The 26,673-nt window shown below is 32.8% G+C and overlaps 1 protein-coding gene across 1 annotated transcript in view; it reads right to left on the bottom strand.

Moving 5' to 3' along the window:
* Positions 1-26,673, bottom strand: part of LOC122534884 (LON peptidase N-terminal domain and RING finger protein 3) — a 73,890-nt gene that overhangs the window by 6,185 nt on the left and 41,032 nt on the right. Inside the window, exons 2-7 of the mRNA XM_043665920.1 lie at positions 16,927-17,045; positions 14,893-15,015; positions 7,510-7,704; positions 4,207-4,306; positions 2,490-2,689; positions 735-1,036 (exon numbers count right to left, since the gene is read on the bottom strand). Coding sequence (XP_043521855.1) covers positions 735-1,036; positions 2,490-2,689; positions 4,207-4,306; positions 7,510-7,704; positions 14,893-15,015; positions 16,927-17,045 — 1,039 coding nt within the window. The remainder of the gene's footprint in view (positions 1-734; positions 1,037-2,489; positions 2,690-4,206; positions 4,307-7,509; positions 7,705-14,892; positions 15,016-16,926; positions 17,046-26,673) is intronic.

The raw sequence follows: 26,673 nt of genomic DNA, 5'->3' as shown, positions 1-26,673 counted from the left end.
ACGTTTTTGCATTTTTTATCAACCTATCTCGATAATATCTCATTATATTGAGTTGATCTTTTTCCTGTTAGCTTCATTATTAATTCTTTAACATTCATATATTCTTTAGTATTCATACGAATTGACATGTATTATTCTATACACTAAAAGAAAAACTTAAGTACATTTTACCATGCAATAACAATAATAAATAATTCATCACGTTGCTATTAACATATCATAACACTAATATAAATATAATTATCACAAAGATGCTAACGTGGAATAGTAATACAAACCACGATTTTCTATATTTATGAGTATATTCATATAAATTATAATTTTTATACATTTCATACACATAATTTATATATATGTAAAATTTTTGAAATTACATTCATGACACATGAAATTCTTGTCATTTTCTCTAGGCACTCTTATAAATTTCTTTTTCTTCTTTAAATAATTTTGGAAATGTCTAAGCTAAAAAGGAATTAATATTCTATACCATGACTATTTCTTCTGCGTATGTATATTACTATATATTATAAGCAGAAAATTTTGAAACCATTTGAGCTAAATATATATTTTATGCTACTAAATATATATCATTGTATACCATAAAAAACTTTTTAAGATAAAAACCAAAATGCACATTCCATATTACTACAAAAAATACATCTTCTAAAAATATTAGCGTGTGCTGAAAGAAGGATATTTTATCGTGTTGTTACAAAAATCAGAAGAATGATTACCTTTTAGTCCCCGTGGCTTCTCTGTTGAGACAGGCGGCGATCCCGAATTGACGGACGCCGCTTTCCACGCATCTCCTAACCATCAGCCTGTATCTTGGCTCGTAAACGAACAGGGGACAAGCAACGCATGGAAACGCCGTGGTGCAAACAAAAACCGCTATCTGCTCGCTGCCCAGGAGGCCAAGTCCCTGGACCAGTTCTAATCGGTGGCTGGCTGCCCTGGAGGCATATTCCGCCGGTGCCACCGTCTTCAAAGCCCTCTCCACGAAGTCCGTCACTGTCTTCTGGCTGCTGGCCAAGTACTGAAAAAGCAAAGGACACTCTGCTAAGTCGACCAGAAGCCTCGCGGTCGTCCTTCTCGAGTGATGCCTTCAACATCTCGATGCCGAGATTCGTGACTTTTTCATGAGGATTTCTCCGCGCCTTCCTCTCTCTCTCTCTCTCTCTCTCTCTCTCTCTCTCTCTCTTTCTTTCGCAACAACTTTCGAGATTATCTGGCCTCGAGCACTCACATTAATAACAAATAACGCTGTCTCAGAGGGTTGTGTTCGGTTTGCGTGGTTTGGAATGCAGTCGAATGTTGACGTTGTCAGGGTTAGAGATGTTCAATTGCCATTTTCACGTAGATACGTGAAAGAGTATGAGAATGAACGAAATTATACTTGCTACGATTGTTGCGATATGTATTATGCGTTAATGCAGACGTTGTCGGGTGAAAAATTATATTGTCAAAACGAAGTTACAGATTGAATTTTTTTTATTGATAATTTATTCACATCGGAAGATTAGACTACAGATCTATTCACTCATTTATGGAGAATTTGAAGATGCAAAAATGCATATAATAAAGAATAAATGAAATATCCTTTGTACAGTACTCATTATAATATTTAATGAACAAAATAATTTTCTATCTAGGCCCCATTTATATGTGACAACATTCTACAAATAAAAATTGACATGCAAATAGATAATGAAATTATCATCAATCTATGACAATTCCAAATTATATAAAAAATGTAATAATTTGCCACTCTAAATTACAAGTTTTAAAAAAGTTTATTTAATTCCATACGTTGTATCTGCTTCTTTAAAGAATTTCTTGAATCATGAATATAATTCTGACAACTTCCGCGGAAGATATTTCTCGTGGATCGGTATCAATCAGTTGCACGAAAAAAGAAGTGAAATTGACGAACGTTTAGCGACGCGTGAAGAATGAAGGAAGAGTGTAAAGGAAAGAAGCAGGAACAACGCGAGAATAACGGTCTCGAAGCGTTGTGTAATAATGTAACGTAATACGAAGAGGTAGAGGGGGTCCGGGAAAGATACAGGATTGCGAGCCGCAAAATTTATTTAACGTCATTAACGACGATGCTCGCAGGGACAATTGGTAATGACGCCACGAACGCGGAAGCTCCTAACGGCGGCCATGGTGACCGCAAACAATAATCATTTCAATCTGCAGCATCGTTAACCGCTAGGAAGCATTATATCTCATTTATGGACAGGTGTTTCACGTTCTGAGGTTCTCTTGTCCCACGGAACGTAATCTCGAGTCAACTTGTCGCACGACTCTTTTGTACTTGTTACACAGCACCGCATCAGAATAAAATGAACATGTGCCAATATGTGCTGGTATTGATTTACCAGTTCTAAAGAACTTCATATATAAAGAAGATATATAAGGACTAAAATTATAACGTTGCCTGATTTCACAAATTATTGATTAAAATGATTGAGTGTAATTCTTACATCGGCAAGAGATGTGACACACAAAGGGCAGGCAGAAGAGTAATCCAAACAGCGATCTAAACACATCCAGCAATACGTGTGCCCACATGGTGTTGTTACGGGTTTCCATAAGAGTCGACAGCACAGAATACAATCTAACTCGCCTGCTGTGCCACCGGAAAGGGGTGGAAGGAGAATTTCACCGGGTCTCGCTTCCAGTCCTGTGAAAAATAACTTTATTCAGTTACCGTGTACCTAAAATATACCTAAGTTCTAAGTGTCTAAAAGAATATCATTGTAATTTTTCAAAATTGGGATATATTGTGTTATTGTATTTTAAAAAAGACATTAATAAATTGCATGTAATGTGAGGTTTATATTCCTTGATTACTACTGATTGATGAAAGAAATTCGCATTTTAATTGGAATTAATATTTCATTGATTATTCTCATGATCTCTAATTTTTAATTATTTCCTAAGATGTTTAGAAGTTTAAGAAATTTGTTGCAATCGCAATTACGATTTCAATAATTATTGTCCGCAACTTTGAAAGAATTATTTTGATATCCAATTTATACAATATATTGGAATTGCTTTGAGTTCTCGTAATATTTAGCAAAGCTTTGTTAAATTATAAGACAGAAATTTAATATTCATAATAGCGCATCATTTCATTTGATAAAAATTTAACTCTTTAAAAGGAGTTCACTAAAGATTTTAAAATTAACAAGACAAATAGATTGTGCCCTTTCGAATCTTAAAACATATAAATGATAAAAACCAGATTAAAAAGTTTAATACATCCGGATAATTAAGAACGTGAGAACGATGCACAGGGAATTAACAAATTCATAGAAATAAATAAAAGAGATTTTCTTTCGCGTTGCTCGAACGTTGAATGAACTGTACTTTAAAAGAGCTCGAGGATTCGTTTATCAATGATAAGCATTCAGCCGCGAGCATCGTGGCAAATATGCAACGCCGGTTATTAATATGAAATGTCAGATAAAACGTAATCGGTTAACCTTCTCAGGCTGCAATTCGTCTTTTATAAGAAAGCATAATCGCGTTCGGCGATTAAAAACCCGTTCAACATGAAATTACAACGTTAAAACCACGTTTGAACTTACATATCATTAGTATTCTAATGTTTTTCAATACTATGTACATAAATTTAAATAATTTAAATGAAAATATTTTCTTTCACTGCTTTCCTTCATTTTCGTTAATATTAATATGAGTTGAATTGAATTACTGTGAATATTCTAATAATATAAATTATAAATATAAATTGTAAATATAAGTGTCGTTACGAAATATAACTGAATAACACAGAATCTTTAAAATTTAAATAAATTATGCCTTTGCGGGACAAAATATTCGATTTTTATGATGTATTCATAAAATATTATGTTGCAATAAAAGCACATTTGCTGTTTTATCGATTATATCTTAATCACTTCACAATATTATTAATCGTATTATCAATCTTATTTTAATCATTCTAAAATATTTATAGAAGCTAATTTATTAAATGTAAAATAAAAGCATAAATATAGTTGACAGCTAATAATCGTTAATAACCAGATATTAAAACAAGAAGAAAAAAGAAAAGAAAGAAAAATCTGTATCTTGAATTTGTATAAATATACGCAAAGTCTAATAATATGTCTCTCAACATATTGTTCTCCAATATACATTGAACACAATTTAACACTACGATCCTCGACAGCTTACTTTTCAGCTTCTCGATGTCTTGGTAGAGACGATCTAGGCCAGCCTGCAGCTTCATGTTGTTTTGTGGTGCTGTGGTTGACAGGAGTCTTCTGCTAACAGTCTGCAATGAACCAACAAGCATAATTGGATTAAGCGCGAACTTTAATCTCAAATTATTAGGATTGACACGATTAGAGCTCCTTTTCTTTGAAATACAATTCATCTTTATTCGCAACGAGACGTCGGGGTCTTGCGTAACGTTTAATGGATCGTTACGCAACCCAAGAATCTGTTCGAAATCTAATTTCTCGATATTTCGTTTCGCCTGTTTTTCTTCCTACCGTTGCAATTACATTGTCGTTCGTGTTCAACTCGAAAAACAATGTTACTAATCGAGTTTTTTTTTTTTTAAGTCGCAAATCTCAGTATTCCATCATTGTGAAAGACAAGCGGAAAAAGATTGTGATTTTATGTATAACAGTTTTCTTTTTTTTCAGAGTTATTTAATGAATTTTATAATTTTACATCTATCCTAATTCTCGTAATTTACGTGGACTGTTATTATTATTAAATATATTTATGAATATACGTACACTGAAGAAAAAAATAAAAAAATTTCTTTCTCATTTCTTTTCTGTTATCAGTTTTTTATTATCCGTGCATCAAATATATAAAAGTCACTGTAACAAAATTTTTTTAACAATCTATACTTGCCGTATTAAAAATTTCATTTCATATAATTCAATCATTATATTTACGCTACGGATGTTTATACACATTTCCACTTTTAGGAACTAAGACAGAAATTAAAATATTGCAATAAATATTCTACTTTACTCTAATTGAACTTTTCTTCTCTTTCAAATCTAAATTAATCAACATTTCATCTTACATATATATTTCTCTAATTAATCAACTAGCACTAGTCTATTTCATATTGTTAATTTAATTATTGATTAGCAGAATACATTAATCATTAATTAATAATAAGCAAAAATACAACAGATATACAACAAAGTAAAATAATACTAAAGAAACTATAGAAGACAAGAAAACTTGAGAATTTGTAACTGAATGATTATTGATTACAACAGGACTTATCCTAGCTGTAAGATCAATAGTAATTGAAAAGATCAGTTCTATATAAATTCCTGATTAGCCGTTTACTATCATTACGGTATCCATATTTCTTGTCGATCTAATTGCAAATTGATCGTTAAAATTACATGTTTCTGAACATCAAGAATTGAGTACATATGTATCTATACGTATCATTACAATAGAATCGAACGCGAACAGACATAGTGATCTGTTCCGAGTGAACAGAAGGATTAATCAAGATACTCGAACGGTAATCGAAGACTGAGATGTTTATTGTTGTTTTTTCAGTAAGTACGTATCATTTGGTGAAAAGAAAGCAACGTGATGAGGAAAAGAAACGTGAAATTAAACGAAGAAAATTGTAGTTACTGAAATGGAACTGTGATCCAGTGTTCTATTTGTCCATTATTTGATATTAAATTTAGTGAAACTAATAAGCAATTAATCGCTCGTCGACAGTTTGAAATCACTTTGATTTAAAGATTTAAAAATTAAAAGTAATTGAGCAAATATTTAATTATTCGTAAGTATTAAAGCAAATGCAAAATATTAAATTGCTTTCGATCAATTGCTCGTCAAAAATTTGAAATCACTTTCATATAAACTATGTCAAATTCGAAAGAATGAAAATTTTACATTGCAAAGATTAAACAAGAGAAAAATTATTAAGAAATTGTACGTATCTAAATGATTCTCGTTTTAATTCTTACGTGATTCGCTGTTTATTAAAGTCTACCAGAAAATAACAATTGCAACAAAAATATTTCGTCGAATGCAATAAAAAAAGAATGAAGTTATCTGATAATTCAATCGCAGCTTCGAAGCCAACGTGAAACTGTACCTGAACGATGATGTCACTTTTAAAACGGCTATTCAGTTATCAAGAACCACTATAAGTAGTTACTCTGTATTAAAAGAATGCAACGTCTAAACTCTGTTACGTAAATGAAAAATCCTTTTGAACGAAGAATAAACATTGTATTAAACAGCTGCAGTCGATTCAATCCTACATCGTTTTATAAAAGATTTGAGATCATTACTTTATTTTTTCTGCTTTGTAATTTCGACTTAAAATTATGAAATTTTCAACTATTCAAATTTATGAAACTTGAATCCTACTGTTTTTAGTATTCCTATTGTTTGTAAATTATATCATAAATATTTTCATTATTTTAATGGAATCAAATTTAATGCTGTATCTAGTTATACTAATAGTAACAAAAATTTACATAGATTAATATTAATATTTCAATTGCTTGCCATAAACATTTTAAAAATTTATTTAATTAAAATTTATGTTTCATGAAGTAAAACATAAGTGAATTATTAAAAGAAATTATTAATAACTTTATAATAAAAAAATTTAATTAGAGAAACTATGCTTGCTGCAAGCATCATTTCATTAGACTCAGCGATTTGCTAGTAATGCAGTCAGCTTCTTAGGTCTGATAATAACGAGAATATATCGATAGTGATACTGACACTATACCAACATTTCTCTATGTATGCGTATCAGGCATCTGGGCTGATAAAAATTAAAATTCTAAGAATTCGAGTAGCGAATTCCTGTAAGACACTAAAAAGTTTCAAAAATTCTTTTTAAGAAGGTTTACAATTCATCAGTACTGGCACTGCCAGTAATCTATAAAATTCTCTGAAATATGATGAATGAATTTTACAAATTTAACTTTCAACTTTGTTTATATTAAAATATTCTTAAAATATTAATAAAGTATATATTCTTAGTCTTATAATGTTTCAATTTTTAAAATTTTCCATCATATCAAAAAATAAAAGTCCCTATTCTTAATTCCTATTAGATGACCTTTTACATAACTTTGAAAAATGTCTTTTTAATCCTTATATTAAAATAGAGAGTTAATTCTATTTTTTTCATTGTTAAAATATCTAGCATTTTCTTAATTTTTCTATGTTAATTTTTATCTTTTAACTAGAACAATATATTGCAAAATAATCTTGGAATATTTTGTAATTCCTAAATATTTAACAACGGCTAATATATTAATTAAATAATCCATAAATACATATGTACAATATACAATTTCTTACGCAAGATAATCTCACAATATGAAAAGAATAAAAATGGAAATAGAAAGGAAGGCGATAATACTTTGCTTTTCTTCAATTTCGAAGTGGATAATGAAACGAAAAAGAGGATAAAATTATCCATCGTTGCCTTCAAAGTTGTCAGAAAATTCCTACCTGAGTGAAATCCTCTTCGCCGCCGCTGCTATTATCTTCGCAGTCAGAGGCGTTCAACGCTGCTCGACGATTTCTTTTCGGGTTCATCAGCTGGTGACGACTCCTCGTGCGCGACGCACCCTCAGTCAAGTTGTACGGGGTGCGAGATGGCAGGCCGTAACGACGATATCCGGACGACAACACATTGTACAGCACCTGGAGACAATATGAAACGACACCTTTTGTAATTCTAATGCGGTAAAGCAGTGAAAGCGGCCTCCTCCGTAAACTGTCATCGAGGATTCACACGTTGCGCATCGCGTCGTATCTCAGATAGAGACGTCTGTCACGAACCGATGTTCCATGCAAATGTGGCCCATAAATCCTTGCAAGCGGAATATACGTTCGCCTTGGCGCGAAGAAGGAAAAATTACGCGATGTAATTGGAAATATTGTCTCCGATGCGGGTTGATTGTGCGCGACTATTCAAATCGGTTGAGAGGATGCTGCTTTGTAATCATCGCGCACGATTGTATACAAGGTATTAATTAGATTCCATATAGATTTAGTTTAATTAAATTTTAATTCAATATTTATTTATAGAGAGATTTTTCATTCCATCATACTAAGTTAATATGATCAGAATAGTTCATTTCTCAATTGTTAACAGGTAATAATTTTCTTACAATTTGTGAAACATTCAATCAATGAAAATGAATTTAACGGTGTACGGGAAATTTGAGAAATGTTTTTCATTGCATAACGTAGAAAAATTTTTATCGGCAAGTTCCTTTTCAGAATATTATACGATATTATACGTAGGCAAAATCGTTCAGATCATTAGAATAAATATCTGGTATATCCTTCGAATATCTCACTATATATCATATCATATGATATGATAAAATGACGGAAATATTTGCAGGTATTATATCATGGCTTTCAATGAAGTTGGAAACTGCAACGAATTTTGATCGTCAGTGTGAAATTAACAGGCTCGCGAACGACAGTCAACCAAAGAGATATAGTAAATTTTCCGTTTCGTGTTTCGTCATACAAATGGAACGTAAGATTTTCTCGAAGTAAACGGCAGCAGACTTTGATTTCTATAATGACTATTATATAATACGACTTCTACAATTATCTATAATAACTTCAAAGAAACAATATATCTACATCAACTGCGCAGCAGCAGTCTATATTTAATACGATACTTGATCAACTCGTAATACCGTTAAACACAATTTCCTCCTGTACAAATTCAAGTTCAACTACTCCGGTAAATTGGCGAATTATTTCCTTCGGTGTAATCTCCACTCGCAACTAGACTTTCATCGAAATACACTGAAAGAAAAAGAAACAAGAAGAAAACAGAACGCTTACAATAGAGTTTATCCTCAAAAATGTTATCTTTAAAACATAGTAAGTTTTATTTACTTTGTAATCAGTACATATACTTTATAATCGAGAATTCCGTTCACGTGTAAAAAAAAAGATCACCCATCGGTTAAATTACACGTATTTACTTTAACTCGAAATGTGACAACTGATAATTAGAACGATTATCGTTGAACAACTGAAATAACAATGCGATACTTTTTATCGTGCTTCCACGAGTTAAACCGATACTCGATTTATCTCCGCGATATATTATTTTACTTCGGTGAGGCCTCTTACGTTTTCACAGAAAAAAAGAAAAAGAAAAACACGGTTGCATAATGGCGTGCGACACAGTTTCAAACAGCGTTTGCAATCCTCGACCAACATCTCTCTCTCGACGAGGGAGGAAAATGGAGGACAAACGAAAAGTACGCGATTCGACTCTAAACGATCCGCCGGTTGCGAGTCGTGACCGAAAGAGACGAAAGAGGCGAAGGGGGAGAGGAGGGGTGGCAACAAAATTTCACGTCACCTTGTGCAACTTCCTCCGTGGTTAAGGCGTATCTGGCCACATAATAGACGAACATTTTCAGCCAAAGGAAAGTGACGGACGCGTGAACGCTTCGTGTTGTTTGCCCCGTTTGCCTCGAACGCCTCGCGCGAAAAAGAATGATTCCTCCGGTCTTACATAAGTACCGGTGCAGCTTGCGTCAATGATTCTACCAGCCTCTACCAGATTACGTAACGACCGTTCGAAATTCAATTTGTCGTGCCTGTTCGATTCGTTCGACTCGTCTGGCGAATTCCAACCCCGGATCAACCTATCGTTAAATCGAGCGTTCGCGCGCGATCGTCCGATCGTTCGCGCAGACCAGGCCTGGTCAGACCGCGCGAGATTAATCTCCTGCGGTCTGACGTTGTAATTTAGAACGATCTATAGAACGATCTATTATGCGAGATCGCTGGAGCAGAGGTCGTGATCAGGAAGGTTCTTGTGAATTTGAAACTCGCTGTTGCGAAATTCGATTCGGTTCGATCAGCAGAACGATTCGATGGTTCGGTATATTTTCAATGGTAGAAGTTTTGCGTTAGGTATAATTTTTACGTCGATGTTAACGATATTAGGAGCGTTATTGCGTCAAACGTTATATGTAAAATGTTTCGTAACGTGTTTTTTTTTCATTCGTTGTATATTGACAAGAGTCATTGAGTGAATAAAAACAGTCGTCTAAGTGAAGTAGATGCTGTTTACTGAATTGGAAATTCTCATGATGTTTGGAAATTCCTCTAAAACGCTTCTTAAAGAATATCTAATTCCTTAAATACGAAACTTTCCAATACGATGAAGTGGAATTTCATCAAAAATTAGAACGAAGTATCGAGGTGAAAGATACGAGCTATTAGAAACAAAGAAAAGATATCAAGCCGTCAAAATCTTGGTTACATGAAGAAAATTTTCCATTTCAATGCCAAGCTACTTAGCATAGTGTCAACTCTAGATAATTTTAATGTCTTCGAAGTAACAATTACTCAGTCAACATTATGATAAATATTGAGAAGATTAAGGAAATTTACTTCCTGTTGTATTATACAACATGCTATACACTGTATATAAAATGAACCATGTATAGTTTTTTAAAACATACATTTATCTTTATAAAGTTTTCAAAAGTTTTCAAATCTTTTTAAAATAATTTTACTTTCAAAAAGGATGCATGCATCGTATACATGAAATCTTTATTTTTTCTTCATCGTCTTGTCACTTAATGTTGCATTGTTTCAATTTATTGTATTGTATTAGAATTAACTAGTATTTCATTTCTACCTTTTGCCGTTTTAATGCTACAGTGACTCAATCGCATAGAATCATTTATCATATAACAGGAAATAGTATTTTAAACTAAATCACTGTACCACGAATGTTTAAATATTTTATAAAAATCAGTGCAACTAAATATCGTAAGTATCCAGTGGTTTCAATAAGAAACTTGTGCAAAGTTATGTAAAAATGTTATAAACACTTTGCTACCAATACCATAATAATTATTAATATTAAAAAGAAACCCAGAAGTGAACATACTTGTAACCAAGATATTTAAAGCAAAGTACCTCTTATTACAGATAAAATACATTTCTGTTTAAATTTAGTTTGTATAAGTGTTTTTAGTCACGAATCCATGGAGGGAAACCACTAGAAAATCTGTGAAAAATCCTGACTCTGCAGCTGCAGTGACTTATTCGCGTCGAAAAAAAAAAAAAAAGAAAAAAAACAATAGATACAACTCAAAGAGTCAAACGTATCGAGTTGCGCGCGATTATCGCTGGCCTTGCCTTCAATGTGGACTAACCTTGGGTCAGTCACCTGAAGAGCCTTATTGGAATGCACGTTCATTGCATCGTTGACTGACACAACGTCAACATGAATAAATAAAATTAATTCATTCATTTTTTTCGTTTAGTTGAAAGAACAAATTCTTTTTCATCTTCAACAGCGTAGAAATTATTCAACTAGATTATTATGTAATAAAGTATCGAATTGTATGCGTGGCTCAGCCTAATGGCCATGAAGATATTCATGAATATCAAGCGGAATATTTATGTCTAAGCTTTTACATCCACGAAACATGCGATCGTTCCGTTGGGAAAAAAATATCGCTGACATTTATAAGACAATCGCCGGAACTCAATTTCGACCAAACTGCAAAAAATGATTTGTTATCGACAGACTGCGCATGTCCACGCGAATTGACGTGATACAAAAAAACAGAGCTTCGTGTGCTTTATATGAGATATTTTCAATGAACATTTTTATATTTTGTCTTTCTTTGAACAACGAGAAGCAAAGAGCTAGCGCATAATAGTGTTTGGAAGGTGTTATATTTTTTCGACAAAAAAAGAAAAAAAAAAAAAGTCTAGAGAATTGAAATGCTGTTGTTTAAACTGTAGTACTGCTTATTATACGATTGATGCAAAACAGTCTTTACACAGTATCTACGTTTATGAATTAAACATTCCGTTGGTTGACTTGTAGATTTTATTTCCTTGATATTTCAAAATATGGTGTTGATAGACAATTCAATATAAGAAAACTTATGTAACTAGTATACTTATGTAAGTGATATGCTAATATTAAGACGTTTAAATAGCAAAAATGACAGGACGTGAATATTTTTAACTTGTTGCGTGTTAATCTACTTTAATCTTTAATTGATACCACTGAACATTGAGCCATGACAATTTATTTCACGTTACGTAAATTTTCAATTTGATCCGATTTTATTACTAATTTCTATGAAGAAATATAACTTTGAAGAATGATTAATTTGATTTCCAGCAGGGAGAATATGAAATGCAGGGTGAAATTAAATATTCAAAATTTTAGTAATTTTAGGAATGACTACAATCGATATTTGAGTGTCAAATTTCGATCGGGTGAGTAAACTGTAGATGTTTATGCGAATAAACATCACAAGTTTCCATTTCATGCAAATTTGAATTAAAGAAATGTAGTTCAAAGATGAAAAATTTTAGTTTAGATATTTTCAATTAAATATAATTGTTGAGTTTCTTAAACTTCCCATAAACGCATAAAAAATGTACAGTCTACCGATGAAGAGTTTAACTTCTTTCTAACTAAGGAAAATGAACTTCTGCTCGCTTGCTCCGAACTTTTCAATATTAATTGCATTACTAATCAGACATACTCTCGAGAAATAAAGAAACGATTGTGCGAATACTGTCTAAACGGAAACTGGATGCGTGACGTGGTCTTCGGTTAATGCCACATGATGTACAATCAGTCATCGTGAGTCTTTCTCGCGCAGAATCAGATTTAATCAGATTTAATTAACCCTTTGAATCCCGCTTGGACGTGTAAATTCTTTTTTTCTTTTTTTCAGGCAAAGGTGACTTTTGCATTACGCTACACCGTGGTCCGTCACGCTGTAAATTATAATAAACGAGTGGTGCACGACTGAAGTTTCTACCGAAGTTTTCAGTACTAATTTCATTCGATGAATTTACATAACTGTTATTTACAACGGATGCGAAGGCTATTCACCTTGTTCAAAGCGGCTGCGTCGCAGAAAATAAAGTTGAGAAGGACCGCCATCGTGACTAATTAAAAGCTGGTTCGTCAACTGTGCTTTACACACTCGTTTAATGCACAAATCTGAGAATATCGAGACGTAATGTCTGTTCAATCTGTGGAAAGAGATAGTTTGAAGAATGTAAAACGCGTTTCTTTAAAGTTCTGAGTCACGGTTTAATGCAACTCTCTTTTATCTAACGCAATGATATTGTTGCAAGAAAGTTAGTGACACAGTATCTACTATCTACTTTTCGTTCTTTTTTTTTTTTTACTTTCCTCGTGATTCTGAATCATAATTTTACGTAACGCCTAATGCGATATTGACGATTTAAAATCCACAATTTATTTATCATTTTAATTGAAGAGAAAGGTATTCTCTCTTAGCAAAAATCTTTATAGATTTTATCATTCGAATCATTTTACGATTATCAAAGTTAGACACTCAATGCATGAAAATTGTTCCAACGCCAAAAGTTGGACACTGGCATCACAAATTTGTCCCCTCGTGAATCTATCAGACGCGCTTAAACTTCGCATTAGCTTACCTGATGCACGTTTCTCAATCATCGTACTTAGATCATAGGGTGTTTCCTACTTACAAAAAATTCAAAGAACAGAACATTACACGGAAAGATGCGTAAAACATTCAAATTGAAATATCCGTTGTAATATCGTGTAATCCGTTGTAATAGGTGAAAAGAATATTTTCAAATATGTGTTTGTAAAACGTTTAAGAATGTATCGGCGACAAACAGTTCGCGCAAAGAACCGCAGTCTAATGATATTCCTCGCGTTTTCACGATGTTCTTCTCGTGACGTACGATCGTTTGCGAACGAGGAGCGCGGAGAGACGAGGAATGAAAACAGCGAGAGAAGCGAGGAATTGGCACGAAAGTCAGAATCGAGAAGAACGCGCGTCACGCAACTCGAAATGTGCACGGCTCTCCTCGAGCAGCGTGTCTACTCGCGAGTAGTTATCATTGTCCCGGCACGGGTCACTCACCTGACGACTATCATACCGAGTCATTAAGCTACACCACTAGCAGCCGTAACCGGAAATGCCGTCGCGCACAGACGTTCATTTCTTTTGTACGCGTTCGTGACTTTGCCGACGGTATCTCGGATCTCTCTTTCGCTCTTTTTATACCGTTCGTCTGTTCGCTAGTATCCATCGGTCGTGCATCGTTCGCGACCACATTAAAATGAGAATGAACGCTAACGGATCCCTCTTCGATGGCCGAGGCCGAGGATGTTGCTCCGTGGTGAGAAATCCACGCGGATCGGAGCCATTGACTCGTACAAGTCGAACAATTGCGTTGTACAAGAAACATTTTTAAATTTCATTAACGCTGTAGCGAAACATGATTCTATTGGCAAGATTTGAGAATGTATTAATCTACATTGTGTTATTAGTATTAAGTAACTGAAATATTTTATGATAACCTCATTAGTGTCAATGGAATTTCAAAATTATTTCTATGTACAACATTATCAGAAATGTATAAATTATTAATAAATGGTGAGATGATAAAATAATTTCTTTTCCATCAGTGTCGAAATAAATCTCCATGATTACAGTTTTACAATGTCACTCTCAACACGTGGAATGAATTAGAAAACGTGTTGATCAAGAAAAACGTAGAAAGTTAATAACGATAGATAGGACAATCAAGATAATATTAAGCATGATAAAAAACTTTCTACTTGTGCACTTTTGAAACACTTCATCAAAGAAATCTTAATCGATTTTGTTATTTTTTCCTTTCAAACTTATCGAAAAACTGTTTTTCACCTATCGATGCTCGTCGATAATAAGAATAGAATGGCAACGGTTCTACGTTTTTTTTTTTTTTTTTTTTTTTCACAGGACGCGAAAGGTTAACGTTATTCGCAGGACAGCGTAACATTTAGATTTAACAGAAAAATCGGCATACCTTGATCAATTCGTGACGCACAGCTTGTGGATTCTTGTCGATGGCTACGCTGATGCAAAGGGCAAACAGCGCCTCCTCGTGTCGGCCCAGAGCCGACAAAGCCACCCCTCGTCTGTAATGACCCTGTTGACAAATGACAAGCCGAAAATTAAAATAATATATTAGTCAGGAGGTATGATAAAAAAATTTGATAAATTTATATATAAATTTATGTATTGTAAAATTATAAATTATATAAATTTAGAAATTCGTATAAATTTCAAGCAAATTTTTAGAAATTTCATATAAATTTGACGGTATAATAATATATAATAAAACAATATATTTTAGTTCGAATAAGCAGTTGCTTTTAATTTTCAGTTTTCACTTTAACGGTACTGACATTTCCAGAGGCATAATTTGTGCAACGGTAGATAGAAAACAACTATAAAGATCTTAAACGACGCACAGGCGTAGAAACAAGAAGAATTTGATCGATGAATTGAAACGTTGAAAGATATACAAATATTAATATTGAAATATTTTATACTGTGAAATAGAAAGTGTAGAATAGTTTGAAAGTTACTCGCCTTTGATTAATTCATTGTATGAAAATTCAAAAACATTCGGTATTTTTCTTTAAGTTTAAACCATATATCTAGTATACGCAAAATAAAAAAAAAAAAATATGGACGATTACTTTTATTTCTATTTATCGCTGGATGATGTGCGCCAGTTTTTTGCTCATGCTATATGACATTTCCATTGTTAACAATAACATTATCTCGTTATGATTCAAGCCGTTATCAATTTACGTCAATACTATAAGTAATGCAGCTATTTATTACATTGCAAATTTCATTGAATCTATTGTAAAACATTCGTTCATTATTTCATACTTTATATATTGTCTAATAGAACCGGACATGAAATTGAGATTGAGCTTATGTTTCGAGATTATGATAATAGTAATAATAACAATAAAAAATAGAGATAAGTTTAACGAAAGGAATAAATTTAGGAATTACCATTTTGTGGTCAAAAAAGATCAAAATATTGTTAATAGTAAATTATAATAATTACAATAATATTTATTAGAAACATGTAATATTAACTAAATTTAACTAGATTTCCATAAAATCGATTGAATCGACTGAAGAAAAATTCCTCCTATTTGTCACATTCTTCAACAAAGTTTTTACTTTGAATTAGAAATCTAATCTAAGCCTCGGATCTCAGTTGGAAATAATACGTTACACGTGGATTGGATGAGTTTGGACCAAAATTGGGTTAAGGGTGGAAAGAATACGTCGCCAAACATCTGATCGAACAGCGTGCCAAGAAGAAGAAACACACTGCCTCATATATTATGATTGTCCCCATGTAAAAAATTTCGATTGATTATGCTCCTACATAGTCAATTTTAATTTCTTTTTATGATTATAAGAGAAAATATAATTATATAATTAAAAATTTATAATTATAAGAGAAAAATATATAAAATTCGAATGAAATTAAATAAATAACTATCTAGTTCATAATTTAATAATTATGTGCCAAATATCTTTTCATTTATCAACTCAAATATTAATTGTAATAACTCAAGTGTCAATAAGAAAAAATCCCTAATCATATTACTACTCAAAAGTTCTTTATAAAATTTAAAAATTTCATGTAACATATATTTTGTAATACAATTGTTAATAATTTATATTAAGACTTTAAAGGCTTCATTAAGATATTGCTCCATTTTTCAAAGACGTTCGAGCAGTGATATATTATCTTTCATTTGTTTGTGCGATACATCAGATTTGCTTTTAAATAATCTTCATCCTCTTTAAATTTAATTATACAAACACAAAGTTATTTATTAAAAATCCTACGTTCTGATTTATTAAAATAATATCCTACGATTTCAGTTCACAGAAAGTAAAAGATAAATTAAAACGAAACGCCCAATAAGTTATACACATAACGCAAGTTATATGCACGTTCATTGCTCGCCGCATGCCACTTTAACTCGATAATGTACCATGACAGAAAAACGTTTCTCACCTTGCCCCAGTCCGGTCGTAGCCTTACTGCATGATCAGCATCCGTGAGGGAGGCTTGAGGCCTATTCAGCAGGAGTAAAACGTGAGCCCTGTTGCTAAGATGGAGTGGGCTGTTTGGCGCTGAAACAGGAGGAAACACGAACGTAAAGTATGGCTGGGATGTTGACTCCGGCGAGCACAGACGGGAATTCTCTTGGCAACAAGATCGTCCCTTCTGTGTCGCCACAAAACCTTTCCCTCTGATTAAATTGGGCGAAAGATTTCGGGGAATAATCGTGGAGAACTTTTAAATTAATATTTCCAAACTTTCTGAAATTTCTAAAAATTTCACTTGACGTGAATAAATATTTATTCCTTTTTTTCTTTTTTTGTATATTTTCTAGTTTACTAATTTCTTTTTACCAAAAATTTCTATTACTCTTTGCAAATATGATTATATAATAATAATAATTTATTACAAAATATTTCTTTTATTCTCCCTAATTTCAAAATTATAATTTTAATATCTTCTATAATTTTCTTGATAATGGTAGCTAGCACATACAACTCTATTTCCAAATTTTATTCAATTTATTTTATAATTGTTACTCAAAATTTAGATGCTGTGTTTATAGTGCTTGAAGATAAAAAAAGTATATATTTTTAAATTCCATATATATTATAGAAAAGCTTTCCATAAAAGTTGATATTTCATATGAAACAAAAAAAAAATTTATTTTTTTTTTTTTTTTTTTTTTTTTTAATTAACAAAATAATAAGTAGACGTTACAAAAAAAAAGGAAATACAATATAAATTATAGAGTCCGTGTGTTTTTATGGCGCCAAGACTTGCTTAAGTCTATGCACATAGGTGACGAACGACCTCTCGATGAATACAAAAATCCGTCCGACTGACTGACACTCTAAATAACAACGTAATTTTAACTTTTATATCACCATTCAACAAACGTTCGCGTCATCGAGATTTCACGATGAAAATGTTGATCGTTCGAGCATCTGAATAATGTATAAAAGAGCTCGTAAATTAAGAAATTAGCCAGCAGTCATAGAATCGTTAATTATTATCTTGTTGTGAGAAAAAATAAAGGAAATCGATAGATTTCTCCGTTGAATAACAACAACAATAATTAAAATAATTCAATGAAATAAAATGATGATAATAATTGTCTAATAAATCGAGGCAACCTGTGTTATGCAATGAAAACGTAGGCGTTTCTTTTCCGACCCATTCTAAACGCGTGTTATGTGTTAAATACATTTTTTCTCTCATTGATTCAACCTTCGACGAGATTTAATCCAAGGAATATAAAACATTGTTCGTGTAAACATCGAGATTCGCGAAGAATGCACAACGATCTTGGTGAGTTTTAACATGGTTGGATTACACCGTAGTAATTAATTAGCTTATTAAGCTTATTAGCAAAGTGTGACATAGTACTATAATGTACTACTACTCAAAAATCTTAGGGCACTTTTTATAATATAGTATTAATAATATACAGAATTTATTTCGGATTTTTCAATAATATTCAATATTTATTGTAGACAGAAAAATTTTAAAACTCCACGTGCATATAATACAATATATTAATTGTAATGTATTTACAGATCTTTTGTTGTATAAAGTGTTATTCAATTCTTCCAGTTTTGAAACAGAAGTAGCACTTGTAGATCTGATAATGGTGCAATGTTTGAATGAATGAATTTTGCTATATTCTACGATCAAACCTGAGTGTCTGTCTACATAAAGATTCATGAGATACATAGTGTGGTTCTGAGAAACATTCGTCATGATGCAAAATTTTAGTAATGCGATGTAGATTCAGAAGATCATTTAAAATGTTAAGATTCAAACACAGAAGAAAGCATAAAATTGTTCCATAATTTCTAACTTCACCATTCTGATCTGGTTCGCCGTTACGCGAATATTCCATTTTAAATTGAACAGAATATCTCAATAAAAAGTAAAGTTTATGTCTTCTACATCTCATCTATCGCAATAAGGAAGAAGCAGTTCTGTCTGAACGTGTTGAGCAAACGAAATCTTCCACAAAGAAGAAATACATTACCTAACGCAACGTTTATGTAAGTGCGTTGCTCGAAGACTTCCGTTGCACGTTGATTGAAATGTAAAAAATAAAAAAAACAAAAAAAAAAATTCCTCGCTTAGATACAATTAATATGGGACTATGGTATTAAACGGAACCATTAGACGTTAGTCGGAAATAAACGAAACGGTTTCACTCTCGTGAGCGTCGATCAAACGGATCGGTCAAATGCAGCGTTTCATCCTATAATTTGCTCAAGGTAAAGTTTACTATGGAAGTAGTCGTGTGCGAGCCGAATGCGCGTAGTCACGCTGCAAGATCGTCGTGTAGCTTTCTCGAAATAGGTTTGTACGCGGTCAGAATTCCCATGGTATTTACTCTTCTTCTTTAAAACCGCGTGCATACGATTGAAACGAACGAAATATTCACCGTTCCTTCACGTTTATTAACAGTTCATTTTAACTGAAATATATGTTACCAATTTACTGTTCTCTTACGAAAAAAGAGTTTTGTTAATAGTAACATACACGACATGGTATTTTTATTATTCAATCTTGATTGAATATATTTTTTTAAATTGTTAGCTATTTTTTCTTGTGCTTTATTGCAATGTTAAATTTGGATTAAACGTCATTACAATATTAAATTAAATCAATATTATTACGGTTTAATTTTGATTCTTTTAGATGGTACACATACATGTGACATTGAAGGTGAAAAATTTCTAACTCGAATCTATTACATACCACGAGATAAAATGTTTTCATTTGACAAATAAACAACAAAGTATAGTACAAACCTACTCACGTGTGTCAAATTAACAAACACATAAGAAGCTTACAATTGCAGCTATAAAAGAAAAATAACAAAAAATTGCGAAGTTTCACATATTGCTAAGGATGTGCTAACAAATCTAACTGCTAACGTCATTTCAAACAATCCAACCATTTTCAAAACCTCCACTTTACGAATAATATACATCTACATATCTGAGATATAATGCTCTGTAACATAAAAAAAATCTCAAAATTCGTATGTCTAAAATATACAAATATTCACGATTAATGTAAATCTCTTTATAATCCACATTCTTCCAGATTCTACAATTTTATGAAATTCGATTCTACAATTTTATGAAACCGACTCGAAGTATCACGATATCGTGATAAATTATTGCTAGGTCCTTAACGTCTCGCGCTGGAATAACGTGCCACGCACGTCGAGAATTTTTTGTCCCAAAAATTGCAATATTTTTTTCAGTTTTAAGTATATATTGAAGTATAACCCAGGCAAAGCAAATAATAAATTTGTTACTTCTCAATAATTTCTATCTATAGTGATATCATGAACCGACGAGTTCAAGAAGAAAGCGACGAATTATTGTATACGGTTTGGTCACTCGTTATGGTCCGCAATCAGTTGTCAGCGCAAGTGGTTAATCGATTCGACTTCAATGAAACATTTCTTAGTTAGAAGAACTCGCCTCGTCGCCACGAGGCACGATTCTACTATTCTGCTATCCTTCGATCGCGGATGGATGACAAAGCGATCCGGTTAATCGGGCATTCATACATTGTCGCAAGGCTGGATGTCGCGCACGCGACAATCGGCGAAACGCGTTTAAAGAAGATTTACGACGCGAACGCGAGTCGCGCGGCCAGCGTTGACAAATGGAGCTCGATGAATTGATTCGACTTGGCATTGGCGGTGATCGTGCGTGCCGGAAATTCGTCCTCGGCCAGGCAAGGGCCTCTACCCGCGGAGGCAATGACATTGTTCACAATGCCAGGATGCAGTCGCGCCTGCATCGGCCGATGCCACCGCTCGAATTGCACGCTCGTCACTCTCGCGAGGCTTTCATCTGCTCGTCTCGTGTGGCTCGCACTCGTTCGGCTGACACGGATTATGACAGTGACGGTTCAGCGTGAAGAATGGCGATTTTACGGTCGAACGGCGAAATGAATTGGCCACGTTTTTGCTCTACCGCGCAGACTTTACGAATTTGCCTCTTGCGCAGGAGCGTTTTACCTTGGTAATAAAGTTCAGATGATTTGAAAATTCTTTACGTTGAATATGCGGCATATTTATGTGCACGAAAATTAATTCAGATCTTTTACCTTTCCACAAATTATTATATTTTGGTTCTTTATTTAAAAGAAGAATTTTTGCCAGAGACTGAAAAATCATCTTATTATCCGTAACACATAACATTGGGATATTAAGATGCTTGGAAAGTAAAGTTTCGAATAAAGAATATTGTATTTAAACTAAGAAATACTTTTTGAACTATTTGAATAAATGGGGACCGGCTTTTGAATTAATGTTTACCTGTACAATTAATTAACGAAATTAAAAAATTATATAAATTATCAATCTGTGCAGTTATAGACAAAAAATTTAACTATGCAGATTTCTAAATTTGTTTTTGAATTAATGACGATGAGTCAACGCGAAGAATTGCATTGCATATAAAATACACATGTAAAAGAAGTTTAATATTTTTAACAATGCTTTCCGAATGCAATTTCGCGAGTGAGAGCAGCGTTTACATTCGACTTAACGAGTAAGCGTGGCTCATAAATTCCCCGTTAAAAAATTCCATATCCCTCGAGAAAGGAAGAGGGAACATCGAAACGACGTTTACAACTTTAAACAGGAATAACGTTCAACTTTGACTGCAGTCTACGGAGAGAACGGTTGTAAAAGAAGTATAAAACTTCTTTCATGAGATCATCGTCGGAATTTGTTTTACAAGATTCTGAAAAGGCATTCGAAGACCGTCGAAAGATCAGTGCGAAAGTTTTCTCTTTATAACAATAGTTAAATTTAAGTTAGATAAATTAATCAAATTAAGTTTAAGTTAGATTAAATTTAATTAAATTAAATTTAAGTCAGATAAATTTACAAAACCAACCATGGTCTCCTTGTCGTTACATATTTAACAAAACTTCACTCCTTATACTCGAACAACTTTGTAAGAGAACCAAAAGTGCGACACGATACAAAAAGGAGTCAAAGTCATTAAAAAACACGACCAATCAGTTTCGATCCGAGTCGCGTCACTTCGAAGGAAGACAAAGAGCCTTGTGAGCGCGTCGCGCGAGAACAGGATGTCGAGTTGAATCGATAGAAGTTCGTTCCGAGAACGAGTTACAAGCCTCGGCAACACTTTCACACAGACGCTAGTAATAATCTGCCCACGCGAGTATCTCCCCAAGAGCAGTAAAAAAAGAAAGAAAATCGTTCAACCAAGCGCTGAACATTGCCACCTCTTTTTTTTTCGGACAAATAGACCCTTATAAATCTCACGCGTATCGTTCGAGCGTTTCTTCTCTGTGAAACACATGTAGGAGAGATTAAAGCTGATACAAGCAACAACCTTTTTCTTGAATGTATAACAAATAGAATGCCAACGAACGAGATCCAGATGTTCGTTAAATTGGCCCGATGAATCAGCACGGGGGCCCACAGGAGGTGAAAGTGTCACTGGAATTTTGAATCACTCCTCGAGGAATTTTTCTCCTACGGTTCGAAAATAGAAGTCCTGGAATGTTTCTTGAATCATGTATATGAGGAGGGTGATAAATTAAAGTATGGTATTTAGAGTAACGCGACAAATTCTATTTATGTACAAGGATGTTAGAGATATATTCATTTTATTCTTACATCGTCTTAAAATTGTTCATCAGTATTGTAACAATAATAATTGTCTCTTACTTTCTTATTCTGTTGATATTGAAGTTATTCAAAATTAAAAATTCTAAAATACTTTTTGATTCAGTTTTGATGAATCGTGAATTGAAGTGTTTGGATCATAATCCAAGATTTGCTATTAGTTTATTACTTGGCTATACTACTCGTCTTCCTGAGCGATGATTAGAAGAATCTATTGGTTTTTCCTAAAAGCTTGTATAAATTTAAAAAGAATTCTAAAAGGGTTAATATTGCAAAGTCGTAGATGTATAATTATAAAATTTATGCGATTTATTACACAATCGCAGGGAACTTGTGACTTAGTTAAATTCAGTCAAGAAAATTAATCACTTGCAACTAATAAATCTAGAAATATCTACATATCTATATATTGCATTAATTAAATCGATCGTATTATATTATTTCTTGCCTATAGAGTCGAGTAGCAAGGTGCAGACCGAGTAATCGATTACACACTTATCCTGCTTAATCATTAACTTGATTACAGTTAAAGAGTTGCGTTAACGAGTTTAACAACCGTACGTCTGGTTACCGATTTATTTCTTCTCGGAATAACATGTGACTAGAGCTGCTCGTAAAGAGTAGAAAAATCTCTATTTTCGTTGAAAACTATGCTTCTAGAATGTCTGAATTGTTACAACTTCATTAGAACGAAATAGTACAATGTAGAACATAGTGAACATTTAATAATTATCTTTTAATTTCTTATACTTGTTTTCAATATTGTAATAACAACTTTAATGTATTAATCATTACAGTAATCGTATTTATATTTTTAATTCAACTGTATGGACAAAATTTACAAATTTCGAATATTGAAAAATGTTTTAAATCTTAAAATTTTAATCCAAATAAGAGAGGATATCTTTGTCAAATTTTTATGTCACAAGATTTCGAGAGCATCAATATTTTTTAAATAGAACAACGTTTTTAATATAGTGGTACAATTTGTATGAACTTCAGTCGAAATGTATCTACCTGCTTTCTCTAATCATGATGTTTCGTGAAAGGAAAAAATATTTATCCTGGAATACATAGAGTAAATCAATATCGGCGATATAGCATCACCGATTTAAGGCTTCACGGTCATTGAAACGTTCCCCCTCGACGACACGCTATCGCGCAGTTTTGCAAGCCTTGCGAAAACCGTTTCGAAACATCAAACTTTGTTACTGATGACGTAATTAATTCAATAATTTTCTTGATTGAATGTTAGAAAAACTGAAAAATGGTACTGTCGAAAAAAGCTAACGAATAAAACAGCATTCTATTCGTCGTGAATTAATTATGCTGGGAAAAACGTCGCTCGTAAAATGGAGAGCGCGAAAGAAATTACTGTTGGCAGGAAACAAGAAACGAGAAAATGGAGGAAGCAATATTGCCAAGCAATATATTAATTAAACGTATGACCACGAAAGAAATCGAAGAATTGGAGCGCTAAAACGATTTAGTTTATGTCGAGACTCGGATATAAATGACTATAGTCTTTCGATAAACGTTAAATGATGAACGAAATTATTTAAAGCAGTCGGCAACGTTATGAATGACGATAAAACTTGTGAAAAACAAAGGAACAATAAGAAATGATAAATGGCCTGTACAAGGAACAAGAAAATAGAGTCGGATATCATTAACCAATAGATTTATGCAGATATATGTATTTATAATTTTACAAAGATGATTAATGAAATAGAATTAACATAGATATTTGTTTCATTTATAAAAAAAATTCTAACGATCTGTGCATTAAAATGATAAAAAAGAATAAAATAATTAGAAAATTAAAAATTATAGCTTGAAACTTCCTCATAGTATTTTAGTTAGAAATTAAATTGAAATTTTTAAATACTAAAATTCAATTAATGTAACAATTAATAATTAAACACATTAAATCCAATTAAATTTTATTAATGAATTTTTTAATTGAAGGATTAACGTTTCGTCATAAATGTAATTAAATAATATTTAAATATTAGGAAATACAAATGTTTACTTTGATGGACAAATTATTCAAGAAATAACTATGATTAACAACAGCGGAATTTAATATTTTATCGATTAAAAAATTAATCCATTATTAGACCAAAAACTGCAGAAACCAAAAATGACCATTATAAAAAGAAATCTAACTAGAAAAACCATAAAAATTTGAAAATTAAATTCCGAGATCTTGAGACCAAGAAAACAATCTAGACTGTACTACAATATAGTACAGAACTGGCGCTTCAGGCCATTCTAGAACAGTGTCACGAGCTATATATATTATGACTTCGAACTCGTAACATCTTACAACCTATTTCAAATTATCAAAGTTTAAAGTCTATGATCTTGAAGTTACAAGATCTACCTTTACAAGGGGAACATGGAATTTCCAGGTCCACGATCTAGGCAGACGTCCCAATAAACCACTGGTCCGTGGCACCTAATAATCCACGATCCAAGTGTCACGATATACCCGTCCTGAACTGCCATTCGAGCGTATGACCTCGTAATCCACGATATCGGAATCTACAACCGACTTCTCATTGTAGAATCTTGCGATTCAGAGTTACATATTTGTGGGATCTATTCCAAGTTACCGCCGAACCAAAGGACTTCGTCAACGCCACGATTGTAATCTACGAATTCAGAATCTTAGACATCGCATTCTGGATCTTAGACACTGAACCAGAGATCTTGACTTATCTTGCATGTCTAGAATATTGGAAATGTGGGGTGGAGAATTTAGGACTCTAGAATTGAATTCAGGTTCAACCGGAGCCACCTTATTATATCTGGTATTATCGGGCCATTGAAAATCATAATAATTTTTGGCGAATTAGAAGTTTTAAAATTTTTAGAATTTTAGAAGTTTAGTCAGTCAATTTAGTTATTAGTTTTATTATTAATCTCTATCGCGAAATCAAGTAAAGTCAAATCAAATAAACCCTAAATTTTTAATTATTTAATTATTCAGACTTAAATTTTAGTTATTTGATAGTCATCTATGACTTGATGATATTATTTGAAGATTGAAGGTTCCAATTAAGTGCCCATTGATTCAGCATCTATAGCTTGGAGTCTACCAACAAGTTCAATCATAAATATTTCACGATCCACTAATAGTTTGAAACTACGAACTATAATTGAAAGTTTACGACTATGAGATCATGGATTACGTGGCTCGATGGTCCAAGTGGTTCATCAACAAGTAGTTTATCTACGTATATCTTTTATTAACAGATTTTAGATTCATAATAACAATGTTTTTCAAACTTTAGAGTTCCATAGCTTAATGATATTTCGATGATAACTACACCTCTTTTTTTTTTTAAAGTTCCTGTCACAATAACGCATCAAGTCGACTCTCACCAGCCAAGGTCTCATTGCATTGCAATTACAGAAATTCGTCGTAACTTTAATTATGTTTCATTTCGTTAACTAGAAACTTTGCCATCGAGTTAAGGATCTCGCTGGAAACTTTAATAGTAGTTTCAGTGAACTTTGCTTCCAAGTTAATCAACCAGACGACCAAGTACCGCCTAGTTTCTCCAATCGATGAAACACACTACATTAATCGAAACACGTAAAACGCTGCTCTACTGCTTGAAATGTTGTTTTAATTGCGACTATGGTTGTTCCCATTTCCCATGCATACGTGTATTTTCAAAAATAATATCGCGTCGTAGAGTAGAACTTCCGTATCGATCGACGAACATTATCATTATTTATACATACGATGAATACCTGTTACACTTATTAAGAATGTGTCGTTCGAGTAAACTTATAAGCTTTCTTATAAACTTTTCTAGAAGGAAATGAACGATTTCGAAATCAGATTGCACGTTTGTGCAATTGCAACGTTAATTGTAATTTACAATTAACAGAATGCAGTTAACCGTGCTTAGCTCAAACGTATGTAGAATGTATCTTTATTTATCTTGAAGTGCGAAGTTCGTTGGATCGACTTGCAAAGAACGTTTATTTATTTCTCTGCGACCCTGTTT

This window comes from Frieseomelitta varia, unplaced genomic scaffold, assembly GCF_011392965.1.
Source record: "Frieseomelitta varia isolate USP_RPSP 00005682 unplaced genomic scaffold, Fvar_1.2 scaffold_648, whole genome shotgun sequence".
NCBI lineage: Eukaryota > Metazoa > Arthropoda > Insecta > Hymenoptera > Apidae > Frieseomelitta > Frieseomelitta varia.
The sequence above is the reverse complement of the archived record's forward strand: the minus strand, read 5'-3'. Positions and strand labels throughout refer to the sequence as shown.